Here is a 19,591-nt window from a genome sequence, read left to right as displayed (position 1 = left end):
GTCCACTGCATACCCTTCACCCTCGAGATACCCTGGCACATGAACTTTAAAGCAAATAAAACATTTATTGTTCAGATTTTTTTTCCTTTTTTTCCCCTTTTTTACAAAAACATGCATGCATACACAGGGTATGGCAGTCCTAGGAAGACACACATATGCGTGTGCACGCACGCACACACACACTCTCTCTCTCACACACACACACACACACACACACTCCCCCTCTCTCTCCCTCTCCCTCTCCAATGCGTTCCTTCTTGGCCCCAGGCTTGGGCCCCAGAAGTCTTGACGTTGCCAGGGTGGCCTCCCCTCCCCCATGTCTTGCACCTACTCTCCCACCCCGTCCCCCCAGCCGAACTTGTCCTATGTGAGGCAGGAATCAGAACTGGGGGTGGGGGGCACCCCAGAAAGACAGCGCTCCTGCAGAGGGGCAGTGACCGAGGGGTCCCTGGGGGTCACACTGTGCTTCTGAGGGGAGATGAGGGTTTGGCACCATTGGATCAGGAAGCGCAGAACTCCAAGAGCATTCATTTGCTCCACCAGGGCACTGAGATGGTTGACGTAGGGTGGCCTCTGGCAGGGGCAGGGACCAGACGGGAGGCCTGCTGGTGATTGCTCTCAAGGGAGCTTTGTCTCACTGCCCAGTGGTGGTCGCGGGGGTTTGGGGGGCTTCCATAGTCGTGTGAGTAAACAGGCAAGAGGAGGGACTCCCCCTGCACTCAGGCATAGAGGGCCCTTGGCTCCTCCTGTCCATACCCCTCCCCCCAACTCCAGCCCTCAGAGCCTAGACAGGGCTACCCTGGCTGAGGCCAAGTTCACATTTCTGTGTGGAGCCTGGGGCTGTGTGCAAAGTGGGGTCTACAGCGCCAAGAATAGTGGTTATGGGTGGGCCCGAATCAGCCAGTCCTCCCCCATACAGTCCTGAGGATTGGGAGCCCAGTAGGGGCCTGGACCCCACAGGGGCAGACTCTGTTCTTGAGAGAGTCCTACTGGGGCCCGGCCAGCTGCCCCACCTGCCTCCTCAGGGCCCTCTTTGGTCCCTATCTTAGACCCAGGGGCCTTCTCAGGCTCCTTGGGGTGACTCTCAAGGGGCGTCTCTCTGGCCACAACTACCTGCCCAGAGGACCTCTGAAGACCCCAGGAACAGGTACTATTGCCAGAGGTGAGAAGAGAACCAGGTCTGAAGGGCAGGGCGGGCTGTAGAACCGTTCCAAAGCCTTAGAGATTCATTGGTTCTTCCTCTTCCACCAGCTGCTCTGGGGGTCTGGGGGAGGACAAGCGGGGGTTACGGAGGGCCAGGGCTGCAGCAAGGGCCGTAGCCCAGCTGCCCGAGGAGACTAAGAAGACTGGTGGGCTGTGTTGGAATCGGGTCCTCAAATAGCGAGGGCTCAAAAGGTGGAGAGGCTGCTGGCCAGGGGTCTGGCATTACCTCTCTTTAGCCAGGATGCCCACAGAGAGGGACGCCAGTGCGGTTACCGCCTCCACTTCTTCTGCATCGGCTCCTGGCACCCTGGGAACCCAGGGCTCTGGACAGGAAGCCAGGCGCTGCATGCAGCCCCAGTATTTACCTGGGACAAGAAACCGAGTCAGAAAGGGTTGGGAGAAACAAGTCCTCCAGTCTGCCACACCACACACCCCAGACTGACAATGAGACTGCACATCCCAGGCCAAGTGCCTGAGAGGAGCGGGCATATCCTCAGCCTGGGGTCGATTCTCACCCGCCTCCACCCTCAGCACGATGCCTTCCTCGACTTGGCCCCCACAGACCTAAGGTGAGCAGAGCAGAGTCAGCACGGCTATCAGGTGGCCTAGCAGTGGCCAAGCCATTCTCCCACCCCTTTGGCTGAACGGTCACCTCTGACCCATTCCCATAGCACCAGTAGGGCCCACTTCCACAAACAGGGTCTGGGTCAGCGGGATCTCCCAGATCTGAGCCCTGGTCTCCGGGAGCACAGGGCTCCACTCACATCAGCCCCACGCAATGGTCAGTCCAGCACACAGACAGGAGCAGAGGGGAGGAGAGAAGGCCTGGGAGAGCTGACCATCACGGCTGCTCTGCATGGCCAGTGGCAAGCCGCTCACCACCCTGGGCTCCCACGTGGACATGCCCACCCTGCCCACTGTTGTGAGAAGTAAAGTCCAGGGAACATGCCCGGAGCCTGGCTGGCATGAGGGGTCCATACGAAGTTCCAGCAACATCTTTAAGTTACCTGCACTTCCCTACTGAGCCCCAGATTTGAGGAATCTAATTTATTCATTTTTGTGCTCCTAGATGCTGAGTTGAAGTTGAAAATGTAAATGCTTTCCAAATGTGAGATTATTCTAAGACCCAGCCCCCAAAGTGGGCAGAACTCCTGAGACCCTTGCAGCCAGCACTATGGGTCAAGGTGGGACCCAGCACTTTTTTGTGTGTGTGTATTTTTCCGAAGCCAGAAACGGGGAGGCAGTCAGACAGACTCCCGCATGCGCCCGACCGGGATCCACCCGGCACGCTCACCAGGGGGTGATGCTCTATTGCGATCAGAGCCATTCTAGCACCTGAGGCAGAGGCCTCAGAGCCATCCTCAGCGCCCGGGCCAACTTTGCTCCAATGGAGCCTTGGCTGCGGGAGAGGAAGAGAGAGACAGAGAGGAAGGAGAGGGGGAGGGGTGGAGAAGCAGATGGGCGCTTCTGTGTGCCCTGGCCGGGAATTGAACCTGGGACTCCTGCACGCCAGGCCAACACTCTACCACTGAGCCAGCCGGCCAGGGCCAGGACCCAGCACTTTTAGCAAGCATGGCCTATGTGGAGCTGAATCTCTGGCCCTGACCCGGGGCTGGGGCTTGAGATGGACGGTCAGCCCTGACTTGCAAATGCCACTGTCTGGTGGTCCCTGCTGGGCCCATCGGGAGGGCTCTGTGGGTATCCACTCCTGGGGTGGGTGCCCCACCATTCTGGCTGGGGTAACATTATAGGAAGCCTACTCTTGACCAGCCCCAGGGTGCCTGGCCTGGCTGGCAGTCAAAGCTCTGAGGCCCTGGCCACTGGGGACAGCACCCCTGAGGTTCTCCCAAGTCTGGGGTCAGCTGGTGTCCTCTCTCCACTCACTGTGCACACGGATCACAGCTTCCAGAGAGCGGATGGCGTTGAGATTGGGTTTCTGCTTCCAGCCTTCTTCTGAGAGTGGATCCACCTACAGAAGACAATAGGACATTAGCCACCAGTCTTGGGGACCCCTAACCCAACTCTCACCCACCCCAAAGACCCTGGCTTTCCGGCACATTAGGCACATACTTCTGGCTCTGCCTAAGGCAGAGGTGCTGGCTCCAGACCTTACCTGGGGAAGAGGCGTTGCTCTGTCCCCCCCATTTCAGGCCTGGCCACCCTGCTCTTTGGGGCAATCCTGGGAGGGCCGGGCTCCTTGTCCCACAGAGGCAGGGATAGAGGGAGCAGCTCACCTTGTTGCCCAGAAGAGCAGCCACACATGCCTCGGAGGCGTCACAGATGGCTGTGAGGTCATGACCACCCTCCAAGGCCAGCACCACTGCACCTCCCGCCAAGCTCATCAGCTGCTGCGTCATGTACCCAAAACCTAGATGGTTGGGGGCGAGGAACGGGGGGTGCGGTGGAGCAGAGGTGGACCCTCTCTGCCTACCACGTCCCGGCTTGCTTCTTCCCTTGTGAATTATGAGGCAGATGCAAAACTCTCCTTTCCCAAGTGCTTTCACGGGAGTCCTACGTAAAACCTATTAGTATGCCTCTCAGGCTCAGCAAGGCTTAGACTTGAGCAAGGGTCCACGGCTAGTATGTGGCAGGGCTAGGACTTGAACCAGGGGCATCAACTCCAGCCAGATGTCTTTTCCACTGAGTCACACCATCTTCTCTCTGCGTCCTGCAGGCCCTGTGGCCCAGGAGGCTGAGTGAGCTCCCTCTGTCCAGAGAGCACTGTTCCTCCCCATCCTCCCTCAGAAGCTGCCATGCCAGCCCAGCCTGGGAATGACACAGTTAGAGTGGGGGAGTCCTATGGCTGAGCTCTTCGTGTCCTCAGTGTGTGACTCAGTCAAGCCTTCCAAAGTGAATGGAGCTGGTCATGAGAAAGGGCCTTGGGCTGTGCAGGGCCAAGAAAGTTCAGGGGATTCCAGGGACAGTGGCCATGCCCCCGACCTCACTCATGGTCCTGGGCCGGACACAGCGCCTTCCCTGTGACGTGGGCAGTCCTCCCCTCCCAGCCTAGCCCTCACTCCCCTGGGCTGGGCCCTCCTTACATTTGGCGGAAACATGGTAGCCACCAAGTGGGGCTGGGTGACCCTCGGCAGCATCAAACCCAGCTGACACCAGAACCAGGTCCGGAGAGAACTCTCGGGCGATGGGCATCACAACTGTCCTGTGAAGGTGCAAGATGGAGGGCTCATCACACTGCAGGGCTGCTGGGGACAGAGGCCACGGGCCCTCACCTAGAGCCAGCCCTTTCCCACCAACTTCCCTGTGGGGCACCTGCTCTTAGGACTACAAGATGCCCAATATCCCAAAAGGATTAGTGGGTCCCTCTGACTTCCTTGACCTTGTCTGGCCACCCATGTCCCTGGTACAGCCTAAGGCAGTGGTTCTCAAAAGGTGCGCCCTGTGGTATTCCAGAGAAATATGTGCCTGTTGGGGACCAAAAAACCAACAGGGTTTCTGGGGTTTAGATTTTTGGGGGACAGAGGTGTGGGGAATTGGCTATAAGCTGACAGTCTGCCCAACTCCCCACCTCACTTGCCAGATTAGGTTGCAAAAGGCTGTTAAGCTGTGGTGCTGGATTGTTTACACTACCCCCAGTTCCTCGGAAAGACTGGAGGCAAGTTTCTTCTATCCTTTGTTTGGTGTAAAGTTAAGATGATATGTATGGTGGGGCTTTTCTGCACTCAACACAATTAAGAGTAAAAAGAGAGGAATTCTTCAAAGTATTGACGAGGAAATGAGAGTTTGCCTTTCAAATATATACCCAAACATTGAAGAAATCACTAGGACACACCAGGCTCATATTTCTCATAAACACAAGAATGAAAAAACTTAACACATTCGCACTGGGACCTGCCAAATTTACTAAATCTTACTAAGAATGTATCTATGTATATAAAAAGATAACTTTTTGTCATTTTTTAATTTTTCAACCCCTTTTTTAAGAATTCTAAAAAGCATAACAAAAAACGTAACATAAAAATGTTTTTTAATGTCAGAATAAATTTAATTGTCATATTTATTTCATTTAATTACCATAAAAGCACGCTTGGACTTTATATATTTTAATATTTAACTTAATTATTATAACATATTTCTCAGAAATTCGTATATAGTGTGCCTACAATTATTTGTAGGATTTTAAATGAGCCCTGACTTCAAAAAGTTAGAGAACCACTGACCTAAGGACTCGGCCACCCAGTGACAGGGTACCAAATGGTATGAAAGAGGAGTGTGTGTGTGTGTGTGTGTGTGTGTGTGTGTGTGTGTGTAGAACACAGTGGGCAGGGCCACAGAAAAGGGACAGGTCACTAAGCCTCAGGGGCTAGAAATACTCAGTACTTAGTTGCCGCCCACCTTGGACTGAGTTGACCACGCCTTGCCATTCACCACCTAAGAGCTGACCAAGATGACTAACTAGACTCTGAAATTCTGGGCTACCCAGATCCAATCTCTCCTCCTTGGCCCCAGTGCCCCCCTCCCCCACAGCCGCCTTCCTCCATTCCTGACCCACCTCTAGGGTCCATTTTGGTATCTTTCAAGACCCAGGGCTATGGGCACACAGATGCCAGGAACCCAGTCCAAGGCTCCTACAGAAGTAGCTCACATGGAGACTTATCTCCAGAAAAGTGTTTAGAGACACACTTCCTGGGTCCCTTTTCCCAAATGGAGTCCAGGGACCCAAGTGAAATATAGAAGGGCTCCTGTACAGAGCCCAACGTTGCTCTTCTAGAGTGGCTTTTCTTAAGCAAATCCCTCAATATGGACATCCTCTGCTTTCCCTCTTCCTCCACTATTTAAGTTTCTCATCTTCTGCACAAAGCCCACCTTCTTCTCCAGGCAGCCTTTTCTGACTGACGTGGCTGCTTTGCTCACTTCACTCTGCCCGTCTCCCAGCACTCAGCTTAACACTGGCTCTTGGTAATGTGTGACTATAAAGCACCCTTTGGCTTTCCCATTGTTTCCTGTCTTCCTATTGCGACTGGGGACTACTAGAGGCCAGTTTAACAATGCTGTTCCTTTTTTTTTTGTCCCGGTTCTGGGATGGCTTATATAATGTCTGGCAATTGAATGAGGACAGGCTGACAAGCCAAATGATTGCCTCCAACCTGGTGCTTTTGAGGAAAAGGGCAGGAGAGGGTGGCCAGGCCTCCTTTGGGCCCTCAGAGCACTTACCTGAAGGCAGCCAGGTACTCAGGATCCCCCATTGGGGGATCTAGACCTCCGACCCAGGCCACATTGACATTGAAGCCCTCACCACTGCCATCTCCCACCTGGAAAACAGGACACAAGAGAGACATGAGACGAGCAGAGTGTCAGGAGAGGAAGCCCAGGATGTTAGTGCTGCGAGACCAGCTCATACGCCTTCCTCACTTTCAGATGAAGAAGTTGAGGATCAGAGAGGCTAAACAGTCTACCCAGGATCACACAGCTAGTTGTGACAGGCCGAGTCAGGGTCACAAGGGAGAGTCAATGAAGCTGGAAGGGGTAGACACGACACGTTTACCTCACCCACAGCCCCACTGCCCGGGAAGAAGTTGCCATTGTCATGGCGATGCAGGGAGATGTACAGCACACTGGGGTCCTGGTAGAAGGTTTGCTGGGTGCCATTGCCATGGTGAACATCCTGTGTGGGGGATGGGCAGTGCATTAGGGAAGGTCTGAAAGCAGAGAAATGGAGACTGGAACAGGTTGGAAGGGATTTGAGGTCAGTGACCATTTTGAGGGTCAGGACCCTAGACTGGGGTAAAGAAACTGGGACCCCTAGAGCTACACTATTGAGTAGCCGCATGTAGTCCATAGGCCCTCTCTGAGCCTCAGTCTCTCCGTGTATGCACAGGTGTGTATAGAACATGCACTCGGGAGCGTCTATGAGATCCTGAAGGGGAGGGGCTGTGCCAAGCACATGCCGGACAGCGAGAGAGTGTGTCTGGGGTTGGATTAGTGGCAGGAGACGGAAGAACACAGGATTACACATGACAGTCACCCTCACTACTGAGTCTTTTCCCAGGTCCCAGATCGATGTGGGTGATGACAGAGACCGAGGTCAGTTAGAGGGGCAGGTGCACGAGGCCCAGCATCACCTGTCCTAAAAGAAGCTATGCCCTTGCTCTTGGTAACTCACAGGACCACGCACGGGTGCGAGTATGGAAAGCTCCTCCAATCCCTCAGCTTCTGCACAGGAAAGCCCCCCGCACAGGTGTCAGTGCAGAGTGGGATAGCTTAGTACTTAAGATGCATTTGCACTAGAGCTAACCACCGGCTTCATACTTGTCTCAGAGCCCTGGCCAGGTATCTCAGTTGGTTAGAACATCGTTCAGATACACCAAGGTTGTAGGTTCAATCCCCGATCAGGCACATACAAGAATTAACCAATGAATGCTTAAATAAGTGGAGCAACAAATCAATGTTTGTTTGTTTCTCTCTCTCTCTCTCTCTCTCTCCCCCCTTCCCTGTCTCTCTAAAATCAATTGTAAAAACATCCCAGTCTCAGGATGTACGAGGTACATGGCAGTGTGCAAGTTACTTAACCTCTCTGTGCTCATTTTGCTTATCTGAAAACCAAGTTATAGCCAGGATTAAATATGCCCTATGTACAAACCATCCGTGTCTGGAGGAGATTAGTAGTATGTTAGGGTTGCCTGCTGTTCCTGTTATTGTCACTACCTATAGGGGAAATGCAGATAGAAGCCAATAGAGGCCAAAAGACAGCACTCAAATCGCTCCTCCCATTGCAGGAGTCTGTTATGGCTGAAGGCCTTCCCATATACCATCTCCTCTGGGTGTCCCAACAGCCCCTGTGATGTGGGTGTTTTCTTTAGCCCCACTTTACACTAGGGAGAAACTGAGGCTCAGGAGGACAATGTACAATTAGGACATGGAACCACATTTTCTGAGTCAGACTCGGGGCTCTTCCCACCGTGCTCCTGTGGGGCCAGGCATGGGAACCTACCCAGTCCACAATGAGGGTCCGGCTGACCTTGCCCTGTTGTTGCAGCTGCCGGCAGGCGATAGCCACCGAGTTGAAGAAGCAGAAGCCCCTGGCAGGAGGAAAGAGAGGTCCTGCCAGCCCATTCCCTCCCGTGCCTCCACCTCTCCAGCCTCCTCTCTCCACTCACTCTGGCCTTGTCCAGCCCCAGGAGGCTCACCCACCCCCAGGCCTTACATGGCTGTAGAACGGTCTGCATGGTGTCCTGGGGGCCGAACCACAGCAAAGCCATTCTGGAAATGGAAAGAATGCTGATCAACCAAATGGCCAGCCCTCGGACCCCATCTCCATGACCTTGCCCCGGCCCCAGGCTCCTCCCCAGAGGAGGAGCCACAGGGCAACAGCTGACTGTGGCCAGGATGGATATCAAGTGCCCTGGTACCGAACCCCCAGGCTGAGCATCCCCTGCTTTCAGGCTGGACGTGAGTACAGGACCCGCTGCCTTGGTGTGTCCTGGCTGTTAGCACTTTGTGATAACAATAGCTGTTTGCAGAGCCAAAACCACGTGCCTGGCACTGTGCTAAAACACTTTATAAACACTGGATTTCATCTTCACAACATCTCTTTGAGGAAAATGTTGTCTAAGGCTCACAACATCTCTATAAGATAAACATTATTATCTCTAGGTTACAGACAGGAGAAATCCAAAGCTTAGACAGGTTAAGCAACATGTACAAAGTTGCATGGTTGTAAACGGCAGAGCCAGGATTTTAAACCCAGGGCTGTGCCCTTAATTGCAAAGACCCACAAAGGGGCTATGACACCGTGACGACCTTGAGCTGAGCTCCTGAACAATGGGGGTGGAGGGTGGACCTCAGGTCAAGCCTTTATAAGGTGCCCAGCACAGAGCACCAGCGCAGTCTATAAAACTTGAGCACTGCGAAGAACCAATCTGCCAGTGCACAAAGGTCCAGGGACGCTCTGCAACTTGCCTATGGACACACACTGGGTCTGTGTTAAGTGATCCTGGATGACCATGACCTTGCATCTCTTAGAGACCAAAGGTCCAGGGTCACAGTGGCTGGACTCTCCACCAAGTAACATGAACCTAGGGCTCAAATCTCATCTTAGTCCTCAGAGCTCTCGATTTCTCTTCCAAAACCCTGTGGTGCTATCCATAAGAAATGAGGTGCCTGGGGCTCTGGGCCTGGCCCTCCTTGCTGCCCCATCTTGTTACCTCCCCGTGGCTTGCCCACCTTCAACCCAGATCCCCTACCTTTAGCTCCCGGGAAGCTACTTTGAAGGCTAGATCGGTTACACTGCCGGCGGCCCAGCGGGCTGCATTGGAGGAGTGCAGCTCATTCCAGATGGTGTCAGTATCCACCTGTGGGGGCCAGAGTCAGGGCCCGCATCATCCAAGGCTTCCCACAGGAGCCAGGACCCACGGTGGTGCCCACCCTATGGCCGGACCCCAGGGGCAGGGAGCTGGGCAGACAGGGCTGCCACCCCACTGCCCCCCCACCCACAGGCACGGCCTCCTGTGTCCCCCAGTCCCAGCACGGCCTCTCCTTCCCAGCTCAGTCCACATCACCAGCCCGCATCTGGCCAGCACTCTGCTGGCGGCATGGCGCCTGCCTCCCCGGTCAGAGGAGGGGGCATGGCGTTACCTGGGCGGGACTTGGGGTTTGGGCCTGGAGGGGGTTTTAAGCCCCAGCTGGCTCTGCTCAGGCCCTGCGGGACGGTCGGAGCTCGAGGGGCCGTCTGCACGACTGTCTTCCACTCAGGGCCCCTAGCCCAGGCGGGAGGCCCCCCAAACCCAGTCCCTGGGCCTCAAGGCTAGGGAGGGGCCGGGGGGCATGATGGGGAGATGGGAGGGCGAGGCGGACCAAGAGAGGCGAGGAAGGCAGAGAGAGTCTCAAGAGGCTGGAGAAAGAAAGAGAGAGAGAGAGACAGAGAGGGAGAGGAGGGAAAAGAAAACAGAAGCAAAAACAGTTGGAAAAATCAGAAAGTGGCAAGAAATGGGAAGTTGTGAACAGGGCACTGTCTGGCTCCCTCCCAATAGCCCCCTGGCTACAGCTCCCATTTCCCTCCGGAACTGGGCCTCCGTCCCGGTTTGGGGAACCACTGCGGGGCCTTCCAGGGCCAGGAGAGCACTGCTGGGGAGGCAGGAAGCCCCCCAAGCAGGGTGAGGAGGGCGGGAGGACAGCGGGAGTAGGAGGAAGCGCCTGAGTCCCCAAGGACCCCGGAGCCCGACTCTGCCTGGAGGCTCACTCCAGGGAAATGGCCAATCCCAACCCCTGGGGTCTTATGCAGGGAGATGATCTTGACCCTGCGTTTTGGGCCTCACTCGACATTTACCACGCACTTTCTCTAAGTGCAAGGCACAGGGCTCCACATTCAGGAGACCCTGGTGGGCTGAGGACACACCTGTCCACAAGGAGCTTCTAGCCAGCAGAGGGGCATTATGGGAAACCCCCTGGCCCACCATGTCTGGCAGAACCACAAGGACAAGCAGGGGCTGGGCCTGAGGGAATGGAAAGGAGGAAATCTGAGAGCCCATGGCAATGCCTGCTTGGGACCCCCGGGCACACTTACCCCAACCCCACCACAGGGCAGCATCACAAACATTCGCTGTGCCAGGAGGCCTGTGGAGAGAGACCCAGTGTGTGTGAGCGCAACCCTCAGCCCCTGGCCTGGTCAGGAAGCAGGGGGCCCCTGAAAAGGGGGCTGGGGCAGGTGCACGGGGGCGCTGCGGGCGGCGCGGGGATGTTGAGGATGCTGGAGGAACAGGCTGCGCAGAGCTCAGACGAGACTGGGGATGGGTGGGCAAGGGGTGCCAGGGGAGGTACGGGGGGCCCCCGACACCAGGAGGTCCCTACCTGACAGCTTCCCGTTGTCCAGTTTGAGGCGGCTGAGCGGGTTGGTGCCGTAGAGGAGCACGTGCCGCTCAGAGTGCACCGACTGCAGCTCCTCTAGGGAGGCCTTCCGGCCCCGGAGACACTGAGGAAGGGCCCACAGAGCTCCTGAGGCCCTGCTCGCCCCCTGCCTGCCATTACCACCACCCTGCCTGCCCCGTCATCTCATGCCAGCCCCAAGGCCTCTACCTGCTTCCCTTCCATACTCTTACCTCCTCGATTTTGCAGCCCGCAGCCCCCTCACCTCGCACTGGCTTCGGAGCCCCCGCTCCTGCAGCCGGGACCAGACGCTCTGGATGCGGCCTGCGTGCTCTGGGTGCCGGCTGTTGTCTCCGCAGGAACACTGGTGCTTCAGCATGACTGAGTCGTAGACCAGCCCTGGTGGGAGCAGGGGTCGGAGCTAGGACTCCAGGGAGTCCCCACGTCTGCCCCCCACCAGCCCACACGGAACCAGGCCTGACACACACACGCCACACACCCCATCCTGAACTGTGGCCCTTAACACCAACTCACACCCCCAGCTGCTTACTCCGGCAGCCTCACCGCCTCACACCCACCCCAACATGGCCCCTGCCAATGCTGCTACATGGCCACTACCTCCCTGACACAGTGACCCTTCTCATGTGGCCTAACACACTGACCATAATCTCAACAACTCAGAGCCTAACAGAGGGGCCAGATGTGGGGTCTCACACTAGATGTCCTGACTCAAATAGGCCACCAAGGGAAAGCAAGAGGAGAAAAAATTCCTCAGGAAACCCAACACCAGGAGCTGTGAAGCCCACAGTGACACTGGGCCCTGTGACAAGACAGGTGCAGTCTGGGGAAGTGGCTGTGGCAGCCTGACCAGCAGGACACCAGGGGACAGCCCAGAACACGGCCAGTAGGATGGCCACCTTCAGCACGGCTCAGGACGGCAGGTCTTCAAGATGCTCACACCGCTTAACCCAGGGGTGCCACTCCCTAAGAGTGACCCTTGGAAAACAATCTCAGCGGTGAGTGAAGATTTATGTACAAGGAAATCCAAATGAGGAAAATAAGTAACCATCTAACCAACCAACCAGTAAGAAATCTTCAAATAAAAATAAAACACTATGATGAAAAACTACAAAAATCTCATTTCTGAAGATTAATTACACCACAGAGTGTTCATAATATGTTACCTGAATAAAGCAGGGTACAATGTATACATAGTATATATATGGTGTTTATATGCGCACATAGGGCCGGAACAAAAATGTACAGAATATAACAGCATTTAAGAGTGGTTGCCTCCGGGCCCTGGCCAGTTGGCTCAGCGGTGGAGCATCAGCCCGGCATGTGCAAATCCTGGGTTCAATTCCCAGCCAGGGCATACAAGGAGAAGTGCCCATATGCTTCTCCACCCCTCCCCCTCTCCTTTCTTTCTCTCTCTTCCCCTCCCCCAGCCAAGGCTCCATTGGAGCAAAGTTGGCCTGGGCGCTGAGGATGGCTCCACGGCCTCTGCCTCAGGTGCTAGATTGGCTCTGGTTGCAATGGAGCAACAGCCCAGATGGGCAGAGCATCACTCTCTAGTGGGCATGCCAGGTGGATCCCGGTTCGGTGCATGCGGGAATCTGTTTCTCTGCCTCCCTGCTTCAGAAAAAAAAAAGAGTGTTTGCCTCTGGGTGGTCGGATACTGATCGGTGATTTTCATTGTTTTTATGCTTTTTTGCATTTTTAAAACTTGTTAAGCTCTTTTTTACAAGCAGAGCCAAAACAATAAATATTTTTGAAAGGCCTGAACTAGTTGTTAGGGGATCCTGGCAATTCTTAGCGCAGCCTGACTGCCAGCTTGCTATTTGACCACAAGCTTGTCACCTTAGATTTCCTAAGCCTGGGCTTCTCACATGTAAAATGAGACCCGCCACCTACTGCCCTGCTTCACAGATGCTGCGTAGATCTATCAAGACCAAGAGAGTGCCCTGTGGCCTCGAAAACCACCCTGAATGATACCGGGACACAGACACGAACTCCTGTCTGAGCCTCTGTGTACCCCAACTCCTTCCTCCTGCCCCAGTCTAACCCAGGTCTTACCTGTGGTGAAGGGCAGGGTCCTGATGGGGGCCTCTGAGCTGGGCAGGATATGGGCATGGCTGGCGGGCTCTGGGGTTGGCAGTGAGGCAGGCGCAGCTGGGGATGACTGAGTCCTAGACAGCGGCCTGTGCCCGCCCTGGGTCAGGGACAGCAGCACAGAGTCCCCCGCGCCTGCTCGGGAGAGCCGCCCCGCCAGTCGCTGCTGCTCCCAGAGGAATACCTGAAGGACACAGGGGGCCTCAGTCTCCAGGTTCCGAGGATCCTGCTCCATATGCTCCTGCCCAAGGTTGCGGAAACCTCTATGCAGACGCTTTTTCTGGAGAGATTTCACGATGCCTCTAGTCTTGCCTCTAGCCAGGCTCTGGCCTTTGACTCTAAGCTCCCTACCTCTACCAGCCCCACAAAGGTCTGACCACCACATTCTCCCAGAGCTCCCTGGGTCCTCAGGACTCCACAGCCAGAACCCAGGTAAAGGATCTTAGGCCCAACTCTGACCAGGACCTCATGTCCGAGGGCTGTACAACCACCCGAGGAAATAGGGAACCACTGCATGTGTGGAGACTGTTACCACGTCGTACGGGCCCACTTCATATTTGTGAAGGAAACTCTAACCCCTGGTAGCTCGGAATGTGACCTTAATTGGAGACAGGGTCTTTACAGAGGTAATAAAGTTAACACGAGGTCATTAGAGTGAGCCTTAAACCACTATGACTCTTGTCCTTATAAAGAGGAGAAATATGGGTACAGACATGGACAGATGGAAGACAACAAAGACAGCTGTCCACAAGCTGAGGAGAAAGGCCTGGAGCAGCTCCTTCCCTCACAGCTCTCAGAAGGAACCAACCCTCTCATCACCTTGAATTCAGATGTCCCGCCTCCAGAGCTCAGGCACTGGATCTGTGTGGTTTATGCCGCCCAGTTCACAGTACTGGTTACAGCAGCTGAGCACACTCCCGCCTACGGCCTGGCTCGCACGGTGAGAGCGCTCAGCCCCACTCAAGCCCCAGCCACCTTCCTGGAAACAGTACCGCTGGCCACAGAAGAAGTGCTAGGGCAGGAGTGCATGGCTCCATGAAGGCCAGCCCACTGCCGGACAAGGGACACGGCTTCCCCAAGCTTGGTGGGCTGCTGGAGTGTGCATGTAAGTGCCAAGTGCCTGCCTGCAGGTATGCACGCATTCGTATATGGGTGCGTGTGCGTGTGAGTGTATGTGTGTTTCTGCACCTCAGTATGAATCTGGCAGGACAACCACAGGTCTCAGAGCTGCTTCCTACAGTAATATCCTCCCTCCCTCCCATCCCTCTACTCCAGGTCCCAGCGTCAGCGTTTCCTGACCACCCGTCTGGGGCACTGGGCACTGCCATACCTGCTGGTGCTGCTGGAGAGAAAGGGGGCTTCTGGCTTCATGCGGCCCGTGGCCCGACTCCCTGTGTTCCAGGCTGCCCTCCCGCAGCGGCCTGACGCCCCCACCATCCGTCTCCAGGTCCTCAGCGGACGGGATCTGCTGCAGTCGGGGCTTCTCACTTGGCTTGGCTGGCCTCTGGGGGAGGAAGATGCCCGCTGAGCAGCCATGCTGAGGTGTGGGAGTGTGGCGGGAAGTGGTGGGCTGGGTGGCCATTTTATCTGGCTGGGCCCCCAGGGGCCACATCCTCGCGCTGGCCCTCCAGATCCCTCCTCTTCCAGAGCCCCCCTTCTTCTTTCAGCCCCCATGGGTCCAGGTACGCAACCCTTCCCCGCCTCCCCTAGCCAGTTCCCCTCACCTTGATCAGCTGGATGTGAGATTTGAGCCGTTCCAGGCGGGGCTGCAGGGGGCCCAGTGATGGGGGGGCAGTGGTGCTTGGGGGCAAAGGCTCTGAGCGGGTCCGGCTCAGCGGCCGATGGAGGCCTGACCCGGAGAGCCGCTCGGTGGTCAGCAAGGACTGGGCAAAGTGGAGGGGCAGGGGCCCAAGCCCGGGCACTGGAAAGAACGAGGTGGGGGGGCATAAGGAGGGAACCACAGAAAGGAAGCATGGGCATGGGTGGGGGGCAGGGACTCAGCAGGGAGACGCACAGAAAGATGGGGGGCAGCACAAGGGGCAGGAAGGATGGAACCTGTCCCAAGCTTGGCCCTTACCGGGGTGCAGGGGCCTGCCCCTCCCCTGGAGAAGCAGCGGGACTCACCAGTCAGCAGGGGGTTGTGAGAGACTGAGGGGTCCAGAAGGAGGATGGGCTGCAGGCGAGGGGGCAAGGTGCCCCCCGCCTCGTGCTCCAGGCCATGGGGCAGGAAGAGGGGAGTGTGGGGGCTCCCTATGACCGGCCCCCGGGGGCCCAGAGTCGGAAGGGTCCTGCGGTCAACATCAGCCTAGGGGAGAGGCGGCACGGAATCACAGGGGAGCAGTGTCCAGCAGAGAGCAGTGGAGGTGAGGGGGCGAGGCAGCGGGAGACGGGAGTGAAGGAAGCTGGGAGCTTGGCACGGGGGAGGCCGCCTCCGCCACTCACCCGGGCAGGGGCAGGCAGCCCCAGTGTGATTGCGGGCAGCAAGGACACTGTCGGCAAGGCGAACGGGGCCAGAGAGGTCTCCTGCCGCCGCAGCCGCTGACCCAAGAGCGCCTGCCATGGGGAGCAGGGCAGGGGTCACTGGCCCCAGACCTCCACCCCTGGGCACACCTTCCCCAGAACACCCCAGAGGCTTGGGTGGGCTGCCCAGACCCAGCAGCCTCAGCCTGGGCAGGGCCACTTGCTGAGAGGAAGGCTGAGCCTCAGAACTGCCCCCAGAGAGCGGAGCCAGCAAGGCCTTACCTCTGAGCCCAGGATGGGGTTGGGGCCGTGCTCACTGTCGTTGGGAGAGCTGCACCCGGACGCAGGCGTGCTGCTGCTGCTGGGAGAGGAGTCTGAGGGTTGGGAGAGAGGGCGGCACAGTCACAGGCCCGGCAGGGGCCAGGAGCCGGGAGGGTGGACGGGTTGGGGAGAGAGGGCGGCACAGTCACAGGCCCGGCAGGGGCCAGGAGCCGGGAGGGTGGACGGGTTGGGGAGAGAGGGCGGCACAGTCACAGGCCCGGCAGGGGCCAGGAGCCGGGAGGGTGGACTCTGCTTCCTGCTATCCTCCCAAAAGGGCAAGAAGAAGGCAGGCCAGGGCCTTTGAACATTTTTTTTTAAGGTGCCCTTTCTGGGCAGAAGTCAGCTTAACCAGCAGAGCAGGGGTAGCTTTCAGCCCCAACTCACCCCCTGGCAAGTGTGTCAAACACACCCTGCACAGCCACCCACAGAAACCCTAGGGAGGGGACCCATCTTGGAGGGATCTGACCCAAAAGGACAAGATCAGCCACCCCCGCTGCTGGTCCTCACCTCCAAGGGTCTCTGCAGGCCGCCGCCGGACACTGGGCGGGGCACTCTCCTTCCTTTGCAGAGGGTTCTTCCTCCGCTCCTGGGACTTCTTAGGCTTGTAGCGCAGCTTCAGGTTGGGCTCAGAGACTGTGGGGCACCAGCACGGCTCGGCCCCACACCCCCTCCTCCCCTCTGCCCATGCTTCCTCCCTCCCAGTCACTCCATGTTCAAGGCCCGCCCCCTAGGCTCCCCAGAAGGGTCTGCCTGCCTGCCCCACTCACCTGTCTTACGCAGAGGGAAGTGGTCTGGGGGGTCACTGGGAAGGCTGGGAACAGGAGGCAGAAAGCTGCTGAGCATGGAGTGGGCAGCTCCTTCCGTCTCCAAGGGCTCGAGAGTTCTGTGGGGTCAGTGCCAAGGCTGCTTCAGAGGGGTGGGGATGCCCAGAGGCCTGGAAGCCACCGTGTTCCACAGGGGCCCCTTCCTGAGCACGGCCACGGGGCTTGCCAGGGGAGCTGGCAGCCGGCAGGGCGGGCAGTGTGGGACTGGCAGGAACAGGGGCCATCTCCAGGTGGCAGCATTGGGCCACCCCTGTTACCAGCAGCCCACAGGCCGGCCTCTGATCTAGGCAGAGGAGCCAGGGACACAGACACACTGAGGACGATCCCTTGTGGGAAGAACCTGCTCTAGGAACCAGGATATTTTTATGATTAGGAGAAACAGAAAAAGCGAAGTGACTCATGGAAGAAGAAAGCCAGTGTGGGAGAAAGGGCCTGGGGGGGATAGGAAGAGATGATTGAAGGAGAGAAGAGAGCAGGTGTCCGTCGGGAGAGGGGACGAGGGCAAGCATCACAAAGGGTGGTGAGGCCCAAGGATCGGGTGACAAGCAGTTGAGAGGAAGAGAAGGGGGTATGTGAGTGCTCACGGGTGGACACACAGGGAAGAGAGGGCATGGCAGGGATGCGAGGGAGCCGGTGGGCGAGGGCCTTACCTGTAGGGAATGCTGGGGCTGCTGGGATGGACTGTTCTCTCTAAGGCTGCCTGCTGTTTCTTCAGAATCACCTCCGCCAGCTTCTGCTTGACAACACTGCTGGCCACAGCACCTGAGGGCGCGCAGCCATGGGGAGGTTTGGGGTGGGTGGACGGGCGGCCGCCTGCACAGTCTCTGCGCTCAGCCTCGCCCACACCTCCGCTGTGAGGTGCTCCAGGGATTTTTCAGGCACAAGCCAAGCCCGAGGCCCCACTTCAGATCCCCCAGACCCCGTCTCCACCAACACCCACATCCACAGGCAGGGTCTGCCAGGCAGAGAGACCCAAGCTGGCGTCACTCCCACCCCAGCCCCGGTCTGCCCGCTGGGCGGGCCACGGACCCTGGGCCGGGGAGGCCTCCGTCCTTACTTCGTTTGCTCTTGTCCTTGTTGAGAAGCTGCCGCAGCTCTTGCTCCTGCTGCCCCACTGGCAACTCGGGCATCGGCGTGTCCATCGACAGCTGTGGGCAGGGCCGGCCGCCCAGGAAGGGGCAAGGAGGTGAGGACTGAGACAAGGGCCTGAGGGAGGGCTGGAGGGGGGGAGGGGGCCTGGGGGCTGAGCTCAAGGCTGCCGTGTGCAGGGAGCTCTATCTTTACCCTCATGGGCTCCACCGAGCGCTGCTGCTGCAGGCCTGCCAGGAAGAGGTGGTGGTGCAGGTGCTGGGGGTGCTGCAGGGCCAGCAGCGTGGGCTCCGGCGGGGGCTCCACCGCGGGCCGCTGGCCCACCCGCAGGTCCATGGGCTGGGGCTGAGGGCCGGGCGCGTCTTCACGGGGCCTGGGGCAGCCTGAGCACACAGAACGGGAGCGGCGTCAGCGGAACTGTCTGCAAGTGCATGGTTACAGCCTCGCCAGCCTCCTTCGGGCCCACTTGACTCAAAGTGATAAAACGTGCTCCATAGGCCTTTTCCTCACTTCATCCTCACCACGGTCCTATAAGTAGGTGTTTTCAATTCCATTTTACCCACAAGAAAGGAGGTGATCTAAACTGTACCCAGTAGTCTATCGCTGGTGGGGTTCGAACAGAGCCTTCTGCCTCTGAGCACAGCTTTTCCACTGAAGAGGTTGCCTCTCCAAGTGAGAGGCTAGGGCTGCAGGAATTCGGAGATGTGCTCAAGCCCTTTGGTTAGTACATTCTGGGCCCTGCCCTCTGCTTCCCTCTGCCCTCTGGAAGCAGAATTTGGCCCAGCAGCCCCCAGTGAGCTGTGCTCAAAGACACTGATCATGCAGAGATAAACTCCAGCCGGCCCCCTCAGTCACCAGCCTCCCTACTCCAGCCCAGGCCATCCGGTGAAGAAGTGGTGCCTCAAACCTACAGCCCAACCCTGGCCGCCACCCCAGGCTTGCACAGCCCACGTGCCCACGGACCCTGCTCTGGGGCACCCTCACACCAGCTCTGGCCTGCAGTGGCGAGGACGTGGCTCAGCTGCCTCTTCTCGAGTGTCCTCTGCACTCCTGCCAGGAGCACCCTGCCAAGGCTGTGGGTGCAGGGGCTATTTATAACTAGCTGCCGGACCAGGTTCTCCACTAGCACAGCCAGCGGGGCCAGGCTGGGCTGAGCAGCAGGAGATGCTCCTGGGGAAGGAGAGGCGGGGGGGGGGGGGGGGGGGCAGGTGTCCTGACAGGGCACACAGCCCTGGAACATTTCTGAAGAGGCCTCCTTTGGCTCATCCAATGCTGAGCCATCCCCACAGGGCAGCCCCGGCCGTCCTCAGGGCCTGAGGCTGCGGGAGACTGGAAGGCACTGTAGCCAAGCACCAGCAGGGGCGTCAGGAAACACAGCCTCCAGGCCCAACTCAATCATTAATAGTCACTAACTGAACAGCTGTAGCCATGTGCATGTGTGGTTGCAACATCTCACCTCATCTCCCCGCAGGACCTGGGAGGTAGTTTGTTACTATTCTGTTATCCCAAATAAGAAAGGTGGCTCAGGTGAAGGCCACCAATGTGGGTCAGGTTGAGAGCATGGGTTCCTATCCTGCCGAGGCCAGTGCTCCAGCTGTTTTCCATCAGCTCTCAGAGGGCTGCCTCCCTTCAAGGGGGCTTCTCACTGGGCAGAGAGAAAGGGCCGCCAGTAGGCTGTAACTGAGGGGCACCTGCTCTAACAGCTCTCACCGAGAAACGGAGAGAGTGAGGAGCAGAGCAGGGAGGTGCCCACAACTCTCTGG

The 19,591-nt window shown here is 57.5% G+C and overlaps 1 protein-coding gene across 4 annotated transcripts in view; it reads right to left on the bottom strand.

Moving 5' to 3' along the window:
- Nucleotides 1-45: 45 nt before the first annotated feature.
- HDAC7 (histone deacetylase 7) overlaps nt 46-19,591 on the bottom strand; it is a 37,379-nt gene continuing 17,833 nt past the window's right edge. For 3 of the 4 annotated variants that reach the window (XM_066368849.1, XM_066368850.1, XM_066368853.1), the window contains 24 exons: nt 18,024-18,211; nt 17,797-17,887; nt 17,390-17,501; nt 16,683-16,798; nt 16,423-16,548; nt 15,877-15,968; nt 15,577-15,687; nt 15,259-15,439; nt 14,859-15,055; nt 14,465-14,638; nt 13,099-13,318; nt 11,288-11,421; nt 11,008-11,128; nt 10,724-10,773; nt 9,405-9,512; nt 8,366-8,421; nt 8,153-8,240; nt 6,707-6,826; nt 6,376-6,473; nt 4,245-4,363; nt 3,438-3,571; nt 3,088-3,172; nt 1,430-1,568; nt 46-1,264 (listed from right to left, as the gene is read on the bottom strand). In XM_066368849.1, the coding sequence (XP_066224946.1) occupies nt 1,219-1,264; nt 1,430-1,568; nt 3,088-3,172; nt 3,438-3,571; nt 4,245-4,363; nt 6,376-6,473; nt 6,707-6,826; nt 8,153-8,240; nt 8,366-8,421; nt 9,405-9,512; nt 10,724-10,773; nt 11,008-11,128; nt 11,288-11,421; nt 13,099-13,318; nt 14,465-14,638; nt 14,859-15,055; nt 15,259-15,439; nt 15,577-15,687; nt 15,877-15,968; nt 16,423-16,548; nt 16,683-16,798; nt 17,390-17,501; nt 17,797-17,887; nt 18,024-18,211 (2,906 nt within the window). In that variant the 3' untranslated portion in view covers nt 46-1,218. The remainder of the gene's footprint in view (nt 1,265-1,429; nt 1,569-3,087; nt 3,173-3,437; nt 3,572-4,244; nt 4,364-6,375; nt 6,474-6,706; nt 6,827-8,152; nt 8,241-8,365; nt 8,422-9,404; nt 9,513-10,723; nt 10,774-11,007; nt 11,129-11,287; nt 11,422-13,098; nt 13,319-14,464; nt 14,639-14,858; nt 15,056-15,258; nt 15,440-15,576; nt 15,688-15,876; nt 15,969-16,422; nt 16,549-16,682; nt 16,799-17,389; nt 17,502-17,796; nt 17,888-18,023; nt 18,212-19,591) is intronic. The other variant, XM_066368851.1, reaches the window with a different exon arrangement.

Source organism: Saccopteryx leptura, chromosome 2 (genome assembly GCF_036850995.1).
Source record: "Saccopteryx leptura isolate mSacLep1 chromosome 2, mSacLep1_pri_phased_curated, whole genome shotgun sequence".
Taxonomy (NCBI): domain Eukaryota; kingdom Metazoa; phylum Chordata; class Mammalia; order Chiroptera; family Emballonuridae; genus Saccopteryx; species Saccopteryx leptura.
The sequence above is the reverse complement of the archived record's forward strand: the minus strand, read 5'-3'. Positions and strand labels throughout refer to the sequence as shown.